This window comes from Crotalus tigris, unplaced genomic scaffold (genome assembly GCF_016545835.1).
Source record: "Crotalus tigris isolate CLP2741 ecotype Arizona unplaced genomic scaffold, ASM1654583v1 scf7180000018301.7375997, whole genome shotgun sequence".
Taxonomy (NCBI): Eukaryota; Metazoa; Chordata; class Lepidosauria; order Squamata; family Viperidae; genus Crotalus; species Crotalus tigris.
Window position 1 is genome coordinate 3189301 of NW_024096931.1, and position 20554 is coordinate 3209854.

General features: G+C 44.1%; 1 protein-coding gene across 2 annotated transcripts in view; it reads right to left on the bottom strand.

Moving 5' to 3' along the window:
- Positions 1 to 4227: 4227 nt before the first annotated feature.
- ABAT (4-aminobutyrate aminotransferase) overlaps positions 4228 to 20554 on the bottom strand; it is a 57153-nt gene continuing 40826 nt past the window's right edge. For both annotated transcript variants that reach the window (XM_039349777.1, XM_039349778.1), the window contains 8 exons: positions 19369 to 19431; positions 16093 to 16156; positions 14763 to 14911; positions 11690 to 11827; positions 9866 to 10033; positions 7523 to 7669; positions 7111 to 7222; positions 4228 to 4430 (listed from right to left, as the gene is read on the bottom strand). In XM_039349777.1, coding sequence (XP_039205711.1) covers positions 4309 to 4430; positions 7111 to 7222; positions 7523 to 7669; positions 9866 to 10033; positions 11690 to 11827; positions 14763 to 14911; positions 16093 to 16156; positions 19369 to 19431 — 963 coding nt within the window. In that variant the 3' untranslated portion in view covers positions 4228 to 4308. The remainder of the gene's footprint in view (positions 4431 to 7110; positions 7223 to 7522; positions 7670 to 9865; positions 10034 to 11689; positions 11828 to 14762; positions 14912 to 16092; positions 16157 to 19368; positions 19432 to 20554) is intronic.

Consider the following 20554-nt stretch of genomic DNA (forward strand, 5'->3'; position numbering starts at 1 on the left):
CACTCCTCCGGAGGGGGGGCGGTTGGAGGTCCGTGGGCCTTTCGCCGAGAGGGCCAACCACATCGGCTTTTGCAGCCTGAGTTGGACTTTTGTAAGGAGCAAAGGAGGCTCTTGATGGCTCTTGATGCGGGTGAAGGAGGAGAGTGCAAAAGTTGGCTTGAAACTCAACATTAAGAAAACCAAAATCATGGCATCCGGCCCTCTCAATTCCTGACAAATAGATGGGGAAGAAATGGAGGTAGTGACAGATTTTATTTTTCTGGGCTCCAAGATCACTGCAGATGGGGACTGCAGCCAAGAAATTAAAAGACGCTTGCTCCTGGGGAGGAAAGCTATGGCAAATCTAGACAGCATACTAAAAAGCAGAGACATCACCCTGCCAACAAAAGTGTGTATAGTCCAGGCCATGGTTTTCCCAGTTGCAATGTATGGCTGTGAAAGTTGGACCATAAGAAAGGCTGAGCGCCAAAGAATTGAGGCCTTTGAACTCTGGGGCTGGAGAAGACTCCTGCGAGTCCCCTGGACTGCAAGGCGTTCAAACCGGTCAGTCCTAGAAGAGATCAACCCTGACTGCTCTTTAGAAGGCCAGATCCTGAAGTTGAAACTCAAGTACTTTGGCCACCTAATGAGAGGGAAGGGCTCACTGGAGAAGAGCCTGATGCTGGGGAAGGTGGAGGGCAACAGAAGAAGGGGACGACAGAGAATGAGGTGGCTGGATGGAGTCACTGAAGCAGGAGGTGTGAACTTAAATGGATTCCAGAAGATGGTAGAGGACAGGAAGGCCTGGAGGAACGTTGTCCATGGGATCGCTTCGCAACTAACAACCACAAAGATCAAGTCTTGGTTGAGGGGCAGAGAGGAGATTTGTTGATATAAGAAGAGACATTTCTGTAGATGAGCAGCACTTGGTTTCTTCACTTGAGTTTGACCTTGGGATGGTTATTTGGCCTTGGAGGGGAACCACCAACCACTAAAACCAGAAAGTTTGTTCTTTCTCCACCCCTTTTCTCTTTCAGAAATGGAACACCATAAACTTGTGTGGCCATCCAGTGCCAACTTAAAAAAATGTCTTGGGCATCAAAGGGTTACCACCTTGGTAGTCTTTGGGCTCTACCCTAGGGCCATGGTGGCGAACCTATGGCATGCGTGCCACAGGTGGCCCGCAGAACCCTCTCTGTGGGCACACACATCGTCACCCCAGTCCTAGGCCTTCAGCTGGGTTTTATAAAACCTTTTCGTTTTAGGCCTCCACCGCTGTGTGCAAACAAAACAAAAAAGTTCAATCAATTTCAACTTTTCACAGGGAAAAAAAAAAAGATCTTGCAAAGTTGGAATTGATTGAACTTTTTAGTCCCACCTAGTCTGCCATTACCACTGCAGCCACGCCCACCCAATGGGCCATGCCCTCCCGGCACCTGATGATACATAAGTGGGTTTTGGGTTGCAGTTTGGGCACTCGGTCTCTAAAAGGTTCGCCATCACCACCCTAGGGCACGGAAAGCATGGGTAACATTGAAGGCAAATGGATAACCGGTGATTACCAGTATGATCTGTATGTGTGACCTGCAATGTTTAATATTGGTGTTAAACTGTAGATTCTCCTGCTGAAATGCTGGGAATATAAGTAGGTAGATCTTGTACTTTTTCACACCCAACCGACTTCTAGGTACTTCACTTGATGTTCACAACCATGTTCACAGCAGAAGCTCAGAGATCTGACACAGCTAAATTAGTTATTTTATTGTAGACAAGAAAGAAGCCATATATATGTAGATTTGCCTACTGCAGAAGACAAAAAAGTCAATTATTTCTCCATATCCCTTACTTTACATAGTTTAAATTTTAGTCCCTTTCCAACACTCTGCGGAAATTTGGTTATTTTCTTTTCAGCCTCAAGAATGGGACTTATCTGCTCTAGGTTTGCAAAATGGTTCTGTCTAGCCTGAGAATCGCTCATTTCTGTCTCACTAGATCCACCTCTTACAAGAATGAAACCTGAACTTCTGTAGTCTTTTGAACCCCAAGTGGCCCCTTGCCAGTTTTTTTTTGGGGTGGGGGGTTGGCATTCTCCAACTACTATTGCTACAAATGGGCGACAGCCCCTTGGCCTTCCGAGTTGTTGTTATTGGTGGGGATGAGGGATTGGAGAGATTGAATATTGTTAGCTTCTGGTCTTTCGTCCTTTTCTCATCTTCTATATTCCCAAAGGACATCAGACTTCCCATCCTATTTCAGAGTTTGTCCTGGGAAGACAGAAAGTAGGGAAGAGGGAGATATTCTGCCCCAATGACATTTGCAGAGGGTGGTGGTGAAGTAAATGAACTTACAACAGTTCATTTAGTGACCACAGTTACAACAGCACTGGAAAAAGTGCCTTATGACCATTTTTCACATGACCGTGGCAGCATCCCCATGGTCAGATGATCAAAATTCAGACATTTGGCAACTGGCCTGAATTTATGATGGGGGTCACATGATCCACTTTTGCGACCTTTTGACAAGCAAAGTCAGATGCCCTTAACAATCGTATTACTAACTTAACAACTGTGGCAAGAAAAGTCATAAAGTAGGGCAAAATTAACTGTCTTGTTTACCAACAGACATTTGGGGCTCAGTTTTCATAAGTCGAGGACAACCAGGTCACTTCAAGTGTATCACAATACCTTTTTTTTTTAATTATCCACACACCCACCTCTTCATAAACTATCTTGCAGGTTGGGATTCTTTTTAAAAAGCACAAGAGAAAGTTTGAAATGGTAGAAATGTTGTCATGAGGGCTTCGTTTGGAACAGGAAGATGTCTGCTTCAATTGCAATCCCTTCAAGAGACAGCTTTCCTGTTGGAAAGACTTCAAAACTCAGACTCATAAACTTCTTCCTCATAAACCGAGATGGACAAAATCTCAGTTCATGAATGGGAGGGCTGCAGAAACAGCAAACATTGGGGCCAAATCACAGATTGCCAAGGGTATAAATGCCCTCATTGTGCAACCTGACTGGGATTATTCCCTCCAAAAGCTCCATGGAGCTTAGGAAGGAGGCATCACTGCTCACAAGGACCATGTGTGAGTTTTGGATTCCGCGTGAAAATGAAGTACGAAGCTAGAACAGAAGCTAAGCCAAGCTGAATTAAAACTACATTAGAATTCATACAATTGTTCCCCAATGCAAATTCCCCTTCTGGCATGTTAAAAAAATGCAGTAAAACCACAGCTCTTTTAGGGTTCTGGAGGCTGCAGTCATGGATGGGGAGGGCTGGATGCCATTATAGAGCCCCAGATGATGCACCACAGGTGTAGTAGGTGGTGGGTTTACTCATTTTTCTGGTTCCTTTGACCCCCACAATTGCAAAAATTCTACCCTGTTTCTGCCAAAGAGTCCTTCCAGCACCTGGGATTGGCCTTCTGATTTTTTTTTTAAAAAACCCTGTTTTGTCGCCAAAGGAAGTGCCATCAGCATGTCCCAAGCAAAGATGGCTGAAAAATGTAAAATAAAAGCAATGCCAGTGATAGGTTTACAAGCAACAAAGCAGGGAAGGAAGTTGGCACCTGAAAAGTCCCCAATCTATTTAGGCAAAAAGAAAAGAAAAGAAAAAAAAAGAATCAAGGCTTGGAAAAGATGCTGTGAATCTTCCAAGATCCATAACCTCCTTTTGGAGAAGCCTGTAGACCCTCAAGGGTGGTGCAAATAATAGTCGGACATTAGCAGACACGTGACTTGGAGGGATTTTGCATTTTGAATTTCAGTGTGTCCTTCAGGAGAGACGAAACTGGACAAAGGGATTCCGGAGACAAACATGGGTGGGTCCAACTGCTGCTTTCTCCTTGGAAGTGCACCATCATCTCTATCAACAGCGGTCTGGATCCGTGCAGTGGAAACGCATTTTCCAAGGCCTCACAACAGACTTGAGTGCTAAAAACCCGTTGCAAGAAAACATACCCAGGAATTCAAATTCCCGGTCAAACTTTGAAACCCGAAACCAATCATTTCACCTTTGCTAGGTCAAAGGAAACGGCTGGGAACCTCAAAGGCCTGTCCAGATTTTTTTTTAAGTCGGAAGCAGTTTGTGCTGGAGGATGAGCATGATCAAACCAATATTAAAAAAAAAAGAAGAAGCACTTTATGAATTCCATCTTTCCTATTAGTGAATATATATATATATATATATATATATATATATATATATATATATATATATATATATATATATATATATATATGTATATACATATATATTTATGATCTTAAATAAACTATTCTCCGATTCTGGGAAGATATTTGGCTTCTCTCAGTGCAAGGTGGGATTCGGCTACTTGAAGTCTGCCAGAATATCGCTGAAGATGTTCAGGAAAAGATGCGCATGGTGGTCTCGGAAAACCAGAGTGGGTCGGAAACGGATTGATCGGTTCCCACTGCCGCCTAATACCACACCTGAAGGTAGAGAAAAAAAGAAGGAAGTTGCAGATTCAGCTCTCTTTAATCACACAGGACATCATGAGGGCTTTTGATCCCAAGATCTCCTAGATACTGGCAGGGCGTTATGTTATAAACAGCTAACTAAATAAGAAAATCAGAACAGAGTTGGAAGGGCTTCTAGTCCAACCCCCTGCTGAAGCAGGAGACCCTCTGCCATTGTGGGGAAATGGCTGTCCAATCTCTTCTTAAAAACCTCCAGTGATGAAGCACCCACAACTTCTGAAGGCAAGCCCTTCCACTGCTTAATTTAGTTAATCTCTACCAATCCTTTTGGCAAAAGTGGGCTTAGGTGATGGATACCGAGAGTCAAAACAAGGCAACTAAGATGCTGGAGGTATCAGCTTGGAGGAATAGGTTGCACCCCTCACCCTCAAGAATAAGCCCCACATAGATGGAGAAGATCATGGAAGCAAGGTCATCAGATTTCAGGAATGCTTTAAAGCTATGGTGGGGCAAATACAGAATCTTGGAAACTGCAAGAACAATTTCCCAGCCTCCTTCCTACGGAGTTCATTTGCCCGCAATGAAATGTTTCTTTACAGGTTGAGTTGCTATTTATGAGATGAGCTGCTGATAGACTCACCTTCTATCTCTTGATGCCTTCCCTTCCTTTCCTGGCCTCCCCACAATCCTCATGAGTGTGGGGTGGAGGAACCAGAGATTTCTTGAAGACCATCTAAGAGGGCAGCCTTAGAGCTAAGTACAGGTAATCTTTGCCTTACAGCCACAATTGAGCCCTAAATTAGCAGTTTTTGACCGAGTTTTGCCCCATTTTATGACTCTTCTTGCCACAGTTTAGTAACGCAGCTGTTAACTGAATCTGGCTTTGCCTCTTGACTTGGTTGGAAACTGCCTGGGAAGTGACCCCATGACCCCGGGACATGCAACCATCATGAATACAGGCCAACTGCCAAGCATCCAAATGTATCCCATGGTTCTAAGTGTGGAAAACGGTCCTAAGTCACTTTTTTCAATGACGTTGTAACTTCAGTCACTAAATCAGTGGCTCTCAACCTGTGGGTCAGGACCCCATTTGGGGTCGAACGACCATTTCACGGGGGTCGCCAAACCACGCAGTCCGCCATTTTTTCCCCCCTTTTCCTTAGCTGTGCTACTCCCTTTTATTCTATTGGCTTTTGAAAGCCAATAGAATAGACTCTCTTGAATAGAGTCTAATTCTATTGGCTTTCAAAAGCCAATAGGAATTGTCCAGGCTGTCTCTGCCCTGCTGAGCCCGCCAAAAGTCCCATTCTGCAAACGGTGCTGCACCAGTTGAGTAGTCCTCGACTTACGACTGGTTGGGGGTCGTGGCATTAAAAAGGTAGAGAACCACTGCACTAAATAAATGGTTGTAAATCAAGGACTACCTGTATGTGGAATTCATTGGAACAGGAAAATATTGGGGAGTTGGAGGCATAATGGAGAAAGGACTTGAGTTAGAAAATCAAAGGCCCTGCCCTTGGCTGAAGTGGCAGGCGACACTTAGCTTCCGAGTTTGACCCACAAGGGGAAATTTTCATCTGCTCTTATGAATTGTGAGAATCTTAGATAAGCAGGATAAATGAGGAGAAAAAACTTAGAAGGCTCTACCACCCAGTGTCACGGCTTTCACTAGATGCCACTGCTAAGATTTTCAGTGAAAGCTGGAAATGGAATAGGCAGATCTATTTCTTCTGCTAGGGAGATCAAAAGCTTGCTTCTTTGTCCCTGTGATTTTTATATTTCATTACCCAATGAGTGCCCAATGATGTTACCTAGTTTGGTAATGAAATGTCTGCAAGAACAAATAGATAGATTGACCTTAGAGATTAAAGAGAAAGAAGATTCAGTTCACTTTAGAACATGGGATAATTTTAACCAATGGTTAGGAAAACGAACTAGTGAGAAATGAATGTGATATGTTATTTTGAATAGATATTAGTAAGAAGAATGATACGCATTAACTAACTGATACCGTTTGTAATTACTGTTTATTACACTTATTATAGTTACTTATCAACTATTGTTAACTATAACTATTGTTAACTGAACATATACACCCGGACAATAGTCTGTTTGCTAAAGATTGAAAATGTTATTGCGGGATAACCCTAATGTTGATCCCAACCCCTTCCCAACCTCAATCCTGATCCCAACCCCACCCTAAACCTTAATTCCTATCCCAATTCTATTCTATCCCCAACCCTATAAAATTCAATAAAATCTTTTAAAAAAAAAATGTCTGCAGGAAAACAGCCAAACTCAGAAAGCACCGTCACCCTTGTGCTACAGATCTTTTCTTCTGTTTGAACCCATGATTTGTAAAATATCAATTTTTCATGAAAGCATGGCTTTTTTTTCTTGCTTTCCTCCCTCCTTCATTCAAAATGGAGTCTGTTACCATTTTATTATTAATATTACATATGTATTGTGCAAGCAGTTGTATAATAGACTGTGAAGTTAAAAAAAGGTCCCTAAAGAAAGCAGCAGCAAATTGCTGTTCCTATTTTTGCCCACCCCAGCTTGAGGTTCAACTCAACTTGGAGGTAGTTTTATTTTTTAAAACATTAAATATACATTAGATACTCCCCAGCCTTTGAGCTACAGGTGTAGGATATAGAGACTCAGCCCTGGTTCACAAAGCACAATGCCTCACCTTTGTTTCTTGCTATTTCAATGAGCTTGTTCCGAATTGCGTCATTTGGAGTGTCAAAGGAGCAGAACGTCCCTCGTCCCCGGGCTCGGCTGATGAGATGGGGATAGCGACTCTACAAAAAAAGGGAAAGATTCATCACAGTTTGTCATCTTGGAAAACCAGGCAAGGCATGCTGAAACATAAAGGAAACATCTAGATTCGATACACATACAATGTAAATTCGTTTGCATATCAAATTTACATTGTATGTATATCGAATCCACAGTGTAAACCAAATTTATTTCGTGAATCCCAATTGAGCAGAAGGGCAATTTTGTAAAACGGCACCGCATCATCCTGAGATTGCAGATTTCCCGCCTCACATCAGACAGCAAGAACCACTTTGACCACTTGTCGTTTAAGGTGACTTTACCTGTAATTCCAGCAGCCCCATCAATAGGACCTTCCCGGCATGGGTGACGTTCCCCAGGAGGTCCTCCCTTTTGATGACGTTAATGACCTCTGCTAGCAGGAGATTCTTGGAAGGGTCCCCAAGCCATGTGTTAAATATCCGATATGGCTGCAGGGTGGACAAGCCAAAGGAAACAAGGGGGGGAAACAATTAGTCTCTTTTGCTTTGACTTAGAACCATTCATTTTGCGATGTGAAAAAGTGACCTATGACTGATCACATGTTAAAATTTGGGCGTTTTGACAACCGGCATGCACAGGCAGTCCTCCACTTAACAGTTCGTTTAGTGACCGTTCAAAGTTACGACGCCACTCTCTTTCTAGAAAGATATATTACTGTATGGAGAAGATGGATAGATTATATTCAGAAGAAGCATGGGACTATAAAGTTTCATTTATTTTATGAGTAAATTTTTATAGTAAATGTTGTATAAGAGATTTGTTTATGATGATCTAATTTAAGGGCTAAGTATGATTTTTTTTTCTCCCTTTCTTTTTTCTTTTTTATTGTATATTGTTAATTTTGTTATTAATAACCCTGTACTCTGCTCTGGGAAGTGGGGGGGGGTTGAGGGTGGGTGGGTGGGTGGGTGGGTAAATAGGTAGAATAGGATAATATAGATATGGTAATTTATGAGAGAGGTGCTGCTTGGGCATTTCCCCTACCCTGTATTTGAGAGGGATGAGAGGGGAGGAAGGTGAAGGGAGGAAGTAGGATGGTAAGAGGAGAAGGGGAGGGGAAGCGAGTAGTGAGGGGAGGAGAGAAAGAGGAGGGAAGTAAGGAAGGTATTAGGGAGGGTGGATGCAGCTTGGGGGGAAGGAGCAAGCGGCACCTATGGTTATGGTTATGATTATGAATATATTTTATTTTGTAAAGTGAATTTTGTTGTGTAACTATGTTGGATAAATGGAAAATAAAAAAAAATTATTAAAAAAAAAGTTATGATGTCACTGAAAAAAGGGACTTATGACCGTTTTCCACACTCACGACCGTTGCAGCCTTCCCGTGGTTGTGTGATCAAAATTCAGATGCCTGGCAATTGATTCATATTTAGGACCGTTGCTATTTCCCACGGTCAGGTGATCACCTTTTGTGACCTTCTGACAAGCAAAAGTCCATGGGGAAGCGAAATTCACTTAACCACCAGGTTACTAACTTATCAGCTGCGGTGATTCACTTAACAACTGTGTGGCAAGAAAGATCGTAAAATGGTCCAAAACCTGCTGAACAAATGTCTCACTTAACAAGAGAAATTTTGGGCTCAATTGTGGTCGTAAGTCAAGGACTTCCGGTATTTATGATCCCAGAGTTATGTGACCGCCATTTGCCACTTTCCCAGCCAGCTTCCAACATGCAGAGTCAAAGTGGGAAACTGGAATAGAATAGAATAGAATAGAATAGAATAGAATAGAATAGAATAGAATAGGATAGGATAGGATAGGATAGAATTAGAATTAGAATGGAATGGATGGAATGAATAGAATAGAATAGAATAGAATAGAATAGAATTAGAATTAGAATCAGAATTAGAATGGAATAGATGGAATGAATAGAATAGAATAGAATTAGAATCAGAATTAGAATGGAATAGATGGAATGAATAGAATAGAATTAGAATTAGAATGGAATAGATGGAATGAATAGAACAGAACAGAATAGAATTAGAATTAGAATGGAATAGATGGAATGAATAGAATAGAATAGAATAAGAGTGGAATGGAATGGATAGAATGGAATAGATGGAATGGAATTAATAGAATGGAATGGAATGGAATAGAATAGAATAGAATTAGAATTGAATAGATGGAATGAATAGAATAGAATAGAATAGAATAGAATAAGAATAGAATAGAATAGAACAGAATAGAATAGAATGTAGAGTGAGAATGGAATGGAATGGAATAGAATAGAATGGAATAGAATAGAAGAGCTGGAAGGGACCTTGGAGGTCTTCTAGTCCAGCCCCCTGCTTGAGCAGGAGAACCTCTCCTATCTCAGACAAGTAACTGTCTGGTCTTTTTTAAAAAATCTCCAGTCATGAACTGCCGATGACTTCTGAAGGCAAACCGTTCTATTGGTTAATTGTCCTCACAGTTAGGAAGTTTCTCCTTAATACCAGGATTTGCTAAATGTGAGTTGTTTACCAATCCCAGCAAAAAGGTTCTAAAACTGGGTGCAATTTTCATACCAGCCACATTGCTTAGCAATGGAAGTCTCGGTTGCAATTGTGGTCCGTAAGCTGGGGAGTGCCGGTATGGTGCCATGATGACCACGCACATACTACAGCTTTCAAAACGGAACTTACCGCATTCGCCCTGAATTCTTCCTTGTGGAAAAACCCTCCGGTCATCATCTTCTTGCTGAAAGTCAGGACGTCCGCTGGGTCCTCAAGACCCCAGTGTTCGTGGGCCCAGAACTTGCCAGTACATCCGCCTCCCGTTTGGACCTCGTCTATTAAGAACCCGCAGCCATGCTGTTAAAAAAACACACCTGAAGTCAGTCCCTTTAAGAAAGGGGCTGGGACCAATTTAAGGAGGAGGCAAACATAACTCTGCTTGCTTGCTTGCTTGAAGGCAGGGGTCTCCAACCTTGGCAACTTTTAAGACTTGCGGACTTCAACTCCCAGAATTCCCCAACCTTGACAACTCGCTGAGAAATTCTGGGAACTGAAGTCCACAAGTCTTCAAGTTGCCAAGGTTGGAGACCCCCCTCTTTAAGGAATACATCAGCAGATAATTTAAGAAGAGGCTAGACAGTAACTTATCTGAAATGGTATAGGTTCTCCTGCTTCAGCAAGGGGCTGGACTAGAAGACCTCCAAGGTCCCTTCCGGCTCTATTCTATTCTCATTGTCAGAGGTAGAGACCTCAAGGATCTGAAGAGTTCAGTTGCTCCACTGGTCTCACCTTAGGAAAGTCACTGCACACCTTCACTAAGCCTTGTTTTGTATTCATTTATTTAAATTGGGCAGCAGGCTAATGAATTGAATTGAATTGAATGGCCAGTCATTTTAAACCAAACCCTGGGCAACTCGCAACTGAAAGTTAAGCCAGGCTTCTTTCTGCAAACAGAGAAGTCATCTAGATTTCTGGATCTACAGAATTCTCCAGCCTGCAAAACCATGGTTGATTATTGGAAACCAGGAAATCACTCTGGTTGTGTAAAGTTGTGTTATGCCACAAACACTATTTTGCAAGTGACCATGTTTGGGGTGGTTCACTATGCAAACTGAAACTGTGCAAGTCATGCTACAGTTCAGCGTGGAGCGTGGAGTCAGACAGTTTGTTCTACCTGACATATAATAAAACACATTTTCTATCAGATCCAGATCCGAGTCTAAAACAGGAGTCTTCAACCTTGGCAACTTTAAGACTTGTGGATTTCAATTCCCAGAATTCCTCAGCCAGCTAGGGCTGGCTGAGGAATTCTGGGAGTTGAAGTCCACAAGTCTTAAAGTTGCCAAGTTTGAAGACCCGTAGTCTAAAAGGCAACAATTGGAAATTAGTGGGAAAATATTTTCATCTCCCAAATCCATCCGCTGCTCATCTGAACTTGTGAAATCTCACATAAAAAAAAGACCCCAAAAGCCTTAATTAGCAGGCTAAGCAGGATCCTGTTGAATTTGAAATTACCAAAACATCTGGTTCTTGTTCCTCAGGCCTACATTTTGTTTTCATACAGAATAGTATGGCAGAATGTAGTAGTATATCTATAGTTATGCAGATAGTTCCTTGAGTCTAGCAAGATTCTGTCTGCAGGCAAATAACAATAAAGGAACTCTTCCAAAGTAATTCCATGTGTCGTTCCTGAATCAGCCTTGCCAGACTCAAGCAACTATTTGTGTAACTATAGATCTACTCTGTGAGCTGCGAGACAAGGGCTGTATTAGCTGTCTTCCTGCCTACCAGACAGTGCAAACTCTTTGCTCTCTGGGAGGTAGAGTCTCCCTCCCGGGAATCCAGTGTACATTCCATGACAATTGGAATTAAATCCAGATGTTCAATTTCATAGGACTCCTGTTGGGTTTCCCCAGATCAGCTTGGAAGCTACTACTCGAAGATCAGATAGACTTATTGCTCAGGAGACAAAACTTATGCTTAGAGAATGGGTCATTTTATATCAAAGCTCACCTTTCTTGCGATGTTTCTCAATTTCCTAAAAAAATCATCTGATGCGTGATTGTCGCCCCCTTCGGACTGAATGGGTTCCACAACAATTCCTGCAACCACTTTATTCTTTTTCCTGTATTTAACAATCAAATCTTCCACCTGCATGTTAGAACATAGCAAAGTTTTTTTTTTTTAAAGGTACAAATCCCTAATATACATTTTATCTTGTTCGAGTTCATTGCGGACAATTTATTACATTTCAGGGAGCAATCAAGAAGGATTGGTGATGTTTTTGCACCATAGAACAACCTTCTTCAAAGAAGAAACCTCCAGATGAATTAAATCTTTTCCATTTAGGGCTGGCAATTATGGGAGTTGGGATCCCACCCATCCGGAAGGGATCCCAGGCTAGAGGATGATGACCCATGGGCCAATTTGTTAATAAAACCTGCTATAATCTGGTGTTAAATAAAAGAATCCCATTGAAGAGACCTGCTGCTTAAACTTAATGACAAAGAGTACATGAAATAAACAAATTAAGAAGAAATGCAGTTGATATTAATAAAGGGCAAACATGTGATTTATGAGTAGTGTTTTATCCAAAGCAACTGCTCCAGAAACAGAAACCAAACCAATCCTAACTGAGAAATGCCCATTTTTTGGTAGACCTCCCCCAAATTTTAATCTGACCGATTTATTTCTCCTTTCGCCTTCTTTAAAAGAGTATGAACCGTGGTGCATTTGAAAAGGTGATCTTCAGCTTGAGTTCCAGCTTCCAATCCAATGGAAGAATCTCTCCAGTCTCCACACAGCTCTGAAAAATCAAGTCCTACTTGGAGGACTTAAATCCCTCAAAAACCAAGGCTAACCTGGAGAATTAGGACACCACATCAACGTGGCCTTTCAGCGGCTGCAAAGTGTTTATGGTGTTTCTGTAACCTTGTTTTCCATTCTCTGATGAGCTTCCTATGCTACTCTGCTATGTTTTGCCCTAAACCAGGGGTAGGCCACCTTGGCTCTTTTATGACTCGTGGACTTCAACTCCCAGAATTCCTGAGCCAGCATGGCTCAGCTTAGAAACCTCTCCCTTTCCCCTCAGCATGGCTGGCTCAGGAATTCTGGGAGTTGAAGTCCACGAGTCATAAAAGAGCCAAGCTTGCCTACCCCTGCCCTAAACCCAAAACACATCAAAATCAAGAAGGTCCATAATCTAGTTTCTCTAAGTTAGCCTCTGCAAGAAGGCGGCTTCTTACAGTGGTCTGTGATGTCCATTTTAATGCATTCAAAACTAAACTTAGCTTGGCATGGTTGGTGAACCCAATCACTGCCTCCAATTGGCAGGCCCTGTAGTAGTTGCATCTGGAATCCTGAAGGGCTTCAGAGCAGATGTCCATGATGCATCTAGAATTTAGAAAATTAAACCTCTGGTCCCAGTGAACGACCCAAATTGGATCTTGCAACATTATCCTGGGACACATATATTTGCTTTCATTCGTGAGGCTGATTAAAATTAACTGGGTTTGCTCAGGGGCTGCATGTCTATGGGATGAACACTTTATGATGAGCACCCTTCGAATGGTGCAGGAGTGTGAATGGATTTCCAGAAAACATTGCAGATTACAAGAACCATTTGCACTTCAATTTGAGATGCAGACCACACAGACTCATACCCCAACAGCCTGTGCCTGTGAAGGGACCCAGGGCAGAAAACATCCAGTAGGTAAGAAGGCTTCACACCCATTTGCACTACTCAGGGGACCCTGGAAACACAGATAAACCTCCAAGTGGCCTCAACGATTCTCTAAAACAGACATGTCAAACACAAGGCCCGGGGCCCAGATGCGGCCCGTGAAGTGGTTTCATGTGGCCCGCGAAGCCATCTTATAACAGTGAGGGAACGGCCCCCGCTGCCTTGGCCCTGGCCCAGGCCATCCGGGAGCAAATGTACAATTTTGTGGTGGCCATCTTGGCACTTGCCCCAGTGGACTATGCCTTGGCACTTGCCCTGGTCCCACCCCCTTCTGCCAGAGACCCTCAGACCTGTCCCACTCCTGCCCAGGTCCCAATAGGCACCCTTGACGTGAATGATGTAGAACTGTCCACGCCCACCCAGTAGGCCACACCCACTCTGTCCATGCCCACCCAGTAGGCTGCACCCACTCTGGACACACCCACCCGCCCCCCCTCCAGAACAACCGCAATGCTGATGCGGCCCTCAGTGAAATTGAGTTTGACACCCCTGCTCTAAAAGGATGCAAACAACCAGCTGTCTGCAAGGAATATAAATGCTTCCATTCCCCATCGTCCAGTCAGACGTGAAGAAGCTTCTTGGATGGGAAGCAAAACGTCTTCAAAGAAAAAACAACCAAGTCCAGTTGCCTCCTGAAAAAAACCTTTGGGACAATCCAATTATATTTCATTTCTAGTTATCTACTATGGAAAAAAAAACCATTTCTGCTCTCTCTGGATTCTGTCATACTATGAAGGGGAAGGAGGATGAGCAGGGGGGTTTTATGGCTCGCACGTCCTTCAGTAAACTACAAAAGGACTGGATGTTCATTCCCATCAAGAGGACTGACCATAACAATATGGCCATTGCCTTTCATCTACTCATCTCTGTGAAGTCTTCCTTTTGCCGGCAGAAAGAGAAAAGAGGGGGGGAGAAACAAGGCAACGCCTGGAATCTGGGAAAAGAGGAAGAACTATGGGGGGAGGCTGCTTGGGAACACTTAAAATGTTGAAGGATGGGAGAGAACTCCTGAGATCCTGTCCAGAACACCTGCAACCATCTTCTCTTAATAAAGGATGCCTGTTGGAAGAGATATTCCAAGAGTCCTGTCTTCTTAAGATGTAACGTGGGGTGGGTCCTTACAGGGACGCTCAGGGCTGAACTAAGTCAGGAGGAAGATGTTTTGCGAGCCTCATTCTCTCTTCCAGGAAAGACAAAGGCTGGGTGTCCCTTGCGGTCCTTGTCCTCCATCTTCTGCTTGATCTTTCTGTGCTGGGTTAATCGAGCAAAACAAATGCGCTTTCCCTGAGCCCAACCTCAGCTGCCCCAGGCACCTTCTGCACTCTGGAGCTGGGCTGTCCTCACCTCCTCTAAGCAGCGTGCTTCCTCTTGCTGGTTTTCTCGCACGAAGTCTTCCAAGGGGTACTGCAGCCTTGGGAAGGGAGCGATGGGCCAGTCAAAAGACGGGATGTCCAGCTTGTGAATAGCCTTGGAGTGCGTCGTGGCCAAGCAGCCTAAACAATGGAAGAACATTTTTAGAATGTTTAGAGTGCTTTTCTTAAAAACACCGGAGGTTTTAAAGAAGAGACTGGACAGTCACTTGTCTGAAATGGCTCTAGGGCAGGGGTAAGCAACCTTGGCTCTTTCATGACTCGTGGACTTCAACTCCTAGAATTCCTGAGCCAGCATGGCTCAGCTTGGAAACCTCTCCCTTTCCCCTCAGTGTGGCTGGCTCAGGAATTCTGGGAGTTGGAGTCCACCAGTCATAAAAGAGCCAAGTTTGCCTACCCCTGGCCTAGGCATAGGCCGCTTTATGACTGGTGGACTTCAACTCCCAGAATTCCTGAGCCAGCATGGCTCAGCTTGGAAACCTCTCCCTTTCCCCTCAGCATGGCTGGCTCAGGAATTCTGGGAGTTGAAGTCCACGAGTCATAAAAGAGCCAAGGTTGCCTACCCCTGGTATAGGGCCTCCTCAGTGGTGGGATTCAAATACAGGAACAACCGGTTCTCTGTGTTGGATGCCGCTTCCGGAAGTCCATTCTGGGCTTTGGCAACAAAAAAGTAGCTACAGTTCTGCCGAACTGGTGCAAACCGGCTGAATCCCACCATTGGGTCTCCTGCTGGAGCAGGAGGTTGGAAAGAAGACCTCTAAGATCCCTCCCAGCTCTATTCAGATCGAAAACCATGAAAACCAGACAAAGCCTTCAAAGATAGCGCCTCCTCCTGGCCAGATAATATCCTGCAGAAAAATGCTTGCTCAGGTTGTGGGAAGTTGCTTTCACTCAAATCAAATCCTACTTTTTTATAGTTGGACGATTGAAGCTATCTCCTTTCTGCACAAAAATTCTTTGGCAGACTTCTGTCTGTATGTTATTTATCCCCAGTACCTGTAACACAGCATCATGGATCATCTAAATCAGGGGTGTCAAACTACCAGCCCGCGGGCCGGATGCGTCATGGCAAAACCGACCCATCCCATTGCCGGCAATGGAAAAAAAGTCGTGATACGTCACGACACGTCATGTGATGTTGCGAGTTTGACACCCCTCATCTAAATGGTGCTGAGCTAAGGATGGAAGCTCTTGAAAGATTAGGCTTTATTTGACGCCAATCTGATGGCCTGTAATCCATCAAGCCATCTCACTGATCTTTGCATATAATGCTATTCCCAACCAAAGCAATAGCTCTTCCTTACCCATGGTTCTTCCGTGAAAGGCACCCATGAAGGAAAGCATACTGTATTCCGGGCAACCTGGGGGCTGAAAGGCAAAGAGGACATTTATGCTTATTAATTAGTTAATTAACATTTCAATTTAGCCACTAAGTAATAGCCTCTTCCCCACTGCAATGCTAGCTGGAACGACCAACTGAATGATAGCAGGGTGGAGGATAACTTATTTTATTTTTCCAATTCTGCTGTGTTATTAGGAGAAAGCCCTCCTCTATTATGAATATTAATTCAGAGGGCTGGCTTTCAAACTCAAGCAAAGCAGATTTTAAAAAACCCCAAAAAGTTATCCATCAAGATGCAGTCTTATTTTTTTCCCCCTCTTCTTGAAGTGTTATCCTCACAGACACCATCTTGTGTTAGGCTAGTTGGGTTACTGGTCCAAAGTCCAAAGACTTTATGGCTGAGCAAAAGATGAGGCATAGACCTCCCTAGTCCTAGGTTGACCTTGATCGTTAGCCCTTTTGATGGCACCAGCCAAGAAAAACCAAACATGCAGGGACAGATTAGGTCAGTGGTGGTGAACCTATGGCATGCGTGCCAGAGACGGCACTCAAAACCCTCTCTGTTGGAACGTGTGCCACCGTCACCAGCAGCAGGTCCACTAGACTGCCACCGCTGCCTGGAGCAGGAGCCCCACCCAGCACAAAAGCTGATTAGCAAGTTTGAATAGAGGGGGTAGAGCAGAATCACCAACCATTATCGATTGGTGGACTGGAAGAAAAAGGAGGGGGAATGAATGCATGTGCGCAGGGGGCCGCAAGCACACACGTGCTGCAAATGGGGCAGGGCTCGTGCCTGCGTGATACTTACTAGCCATGCCCCGTTCTTGCGTGGTGCAGTGCCTTGTATCTGTACTCCGCGGCATGGTGGTGGCCATTTTTGCACCTTGCAGCATGGTGGCCCATTTTTGCGCCCCTGATTTTTGCGTGCCAGAGGCGGCACAGAGACGCACCTCCCTGCCCCCCCCCCGAGGGCACTACAATGCTGATGCGGCCCTAGCACTTTGTGATATATAAGTGGGTTTGGGGTTGCGATTTGGGCACTCGGTCTGTAAAAGGTTCGCCATCACTGGATTAGGTGAAACGTGGCTCAACAGCAGTAACTGTGAGACGGATCTTGGAATCCTAGTGGACAACTGCTTAAATATGAGCCAACATTGTACGGCAGCAGCCAAAAAAGCCAAATGCATCAACAAAGGGAAAGAATCAACATCCCGCAAAGTTCTAGGATCGCTCTACAAAGCCTTGGTAAGACCACACTTGGAATATTGCACCCCAATATAAAAAGGATGTTGAGACTCTGGAAAGAGTAAGAAGAGAAGAGCAATAAAGCTCTTTAGGGGGCTGGAGGCTAAAACATGTAAAAATTGGTTTTGTCTAGTCTAGTGAAAAGAAGGACTAGGGGTGACAGGATAGCAGTGCTCCAGCATTTGAAGGGCTGCCACAAAGAAGAGGGGGTCAACCTATTTTCCAAAGCACCAGAAATTAAGAAAAGAAACAATGGATGGAAACTAATCAAGAAGAGAAGCAACCTAGCACTAAGGAGACATTTCCTAACGGTGAGAACAATAAACCAGTGAAACGGCTTGCCTCCAGAAGGTGCTCCATCACTGGAGGTTTTTAAGAAGAGATTGGACAACTATTTGTCTGAAATATTATAGGGTCTTCAGTCCATGGTGGTGCACTGGCTAGAATGCAGTATTGCAGAGTAACTCTGCCCACAGAAAGGAGTTTGATCCTGACTGGTTCAGGGTTGACTCAGCTTTCCATCATTCCAAGGTCAGTAAAATGAGGACCCAGGTTGTTGGGGGCAAGAGGCTGACTCTGTAAACCACTCAGAGAGGGCTGTAAAAGCACAGTGGAGCAATACACAAGTCTAAATGCTATTGCTATTTGTAAAACACTGTGGGGGAAAATGGGCATTACTTGCATGAGCAGCGAAACACCGAGTGGCAGTATTTACTTCATTTTGCAAAACTGATTATGAAACGGACTACATCAGATTCTACGATGAAACTGAGTTGTGAAAGAGATTAGAGAATGAACAAAGTCCCAAGAGAATGATGTCAGGAAAGGGTTTGTTGGATTAAAAAGGGGTTCATTTTTAAAATAAGTGATATCCAATCCACAGGAATGTAGGAGTGAGGGTTGGAATACAGACATGTTGTCAGAATCCAATTATATTTCATCTCTAGTTATCGACTATGGAAAACCCCATTTCTGCCCTCTCTGGATTCTGTCATACGATGAAGGGGAAGGGAGTGAACAAGGGGGTTTTATGGCCCTCACTTCCTTCGGTACAACTTCAAAAGGACTGAATGTGGATACCACCAAAAGGACTAACCATAACAATGGGGCCATCAGCTTTCATCTACTCTCCTCTGAAGTCTCCCTTCCGCCGGCAGTGAGGAAAAAGGGGGTGGAAATGTAACGCCTGGGATTGTCGCTGGAAAGATGGTGGGGTGGGGTGGGGCTGCTGAGAACCCCTTAAAACCTTGAACCGTAGGGCTTGGGCCCCAGGTCCTGTCTAGAACGCCTGCAACCATTTCCTCTTAATAAAGGATGCCTGTTGGAAGAAATATTCCAAGAGTTCTGTCTTCTTAAGATGCAAAGTGGGGTGGGTCCTTACACATGTTTATAGTTGGAAAATTAAGAGTAAAAACAGCAAAACGTGCCAAGCATTGTGCTAACTACTGGTCAGTACCTGTTGCCCTCTTAGCTTCCAGTTCTCTGCCGTTGCAAAGCGTGTGCCCACTTTCTAACTTATGAGCACAATCGAGCTCAAAATGTATGTTGCTAAGTGAGAAATTTGTGAGTTTTGCCCCATTTTACGACTTTTCTTGCCACATGCGTTAAGTGAATCCCTGCGGCTGTTAAATTAGCAACACGGGGTTGTTAAGTGAATCTGACTTCCCCGTTGACTTTGCTGATCAGAAGGTCGCAAAGGAGGAATCACGTGACCCCAGGGGGGACACTGCGACCGTCATAAATATGAATCAGTTGCCAAGCATCCGAATGTAAACCACATGGCTGTAGATCAAAAGTGTGAAAGATGGTCCCAAGTCACTTTTTTTTCAGTGCCGTTGTAACTTCGAGCAGTCACTAAGTGAGCTCTTGTTTAAGTCGAGGACTACCTGTAGGTCTTATGCTGTCTTGCTGGGCAGGTGGACACTGAAGCCAAGGTCAAGAATGTAGATTTGGCCTGGCTTTTTGCTCTGCTGAATGAAGGAATGGACCTTACCTGGTTAATCATGCAGGTCTCCAACTCTTCTTTGGTAACACTGTTGTCGCCTCGTTCTTTGTTCTGGAAAAGAAAGAAGTTTCCCATCATCTTCCCAGCCAAGAGTTGCCTTTCAACCCATCTGCATGGACATCATTTGGGGACGGAAAACAGTATATCAATGGCTATGGCATTCAAGAGTCTCCCAATGGCAATACCCCAAGGGGAACAGACACTAGACCTGTGGTTCTCAATCTTTCTAATGCCGCGACCCCATAATACAATTCCCCATGTTGTTGTGACCCCCAACCACTTATACATTACTGGGTGCCAGGGGCGTGGCCAAAGAAAAGGGGAAAAAATTGCGGACAGCCTTGTTTGGCGACCCCCGTGAAATGATCGTTCGACACTGCACTAGACACAGTGTTTCTCAACCTTGACCATTTTAAGGCATGTGGACTTCAACTCCCAGAATTCCACAGCCAGCAACGCTGGCTGTGGAATTCTGGGAGTTGAAGTCCACATGCCTTAAAATGGTCAAGGTTGAGAAACACTGAACTAAAAGAAAACGAGAGATACTCAGCTCCATCCCAGAAGTCCATCACACCTGACAGGTTTACGTAGTTTAAATACTTAATACATCAGAGAAGACCTAGACTGGGTTCTTCTCCTTGACCAGCTTCTAGGAGACGATCGTTCTCCAGGATTACTGGAGATGGGAAGCATGACTAAAAAGGAGCTTCCAAGACTGAAAAAGCCAGACCATCTCAACCATCCTCTCATGGGATTTTATTTATTTATTTATTTATGAGACTTATATACCGCTTTAAGTGCAAGCACTCTCTAAGCGGTGTACACCAGTAAGCAATGTATATATATATTTACATTGCCCCCACCAATCTGGGTCCTCATTTTACCTACCTCGGAAGGATGGAAGCTGAGTCAACCTTGAGCCGGTGAGATTTGAACCGCTGACCTGCTGAACACAGTCAGCTAAAGTGGCCTGCAGTACTTGCACTCTTAACTGCTGCGCCACCTCGGCTCAATTTTATGACTATTCTCCGCTGGGCAAGCAATTCTTCTATGACCTTCTCATTTCTCTGAAATGAGAGCCTTTTAATTCTGGAATGGAGACATTTCTTTTCTTTTGGGGGCCCTCGTCCCACAGAATCTATCGAGGGTCCATGGCTGAGAACGGGCAAGATCT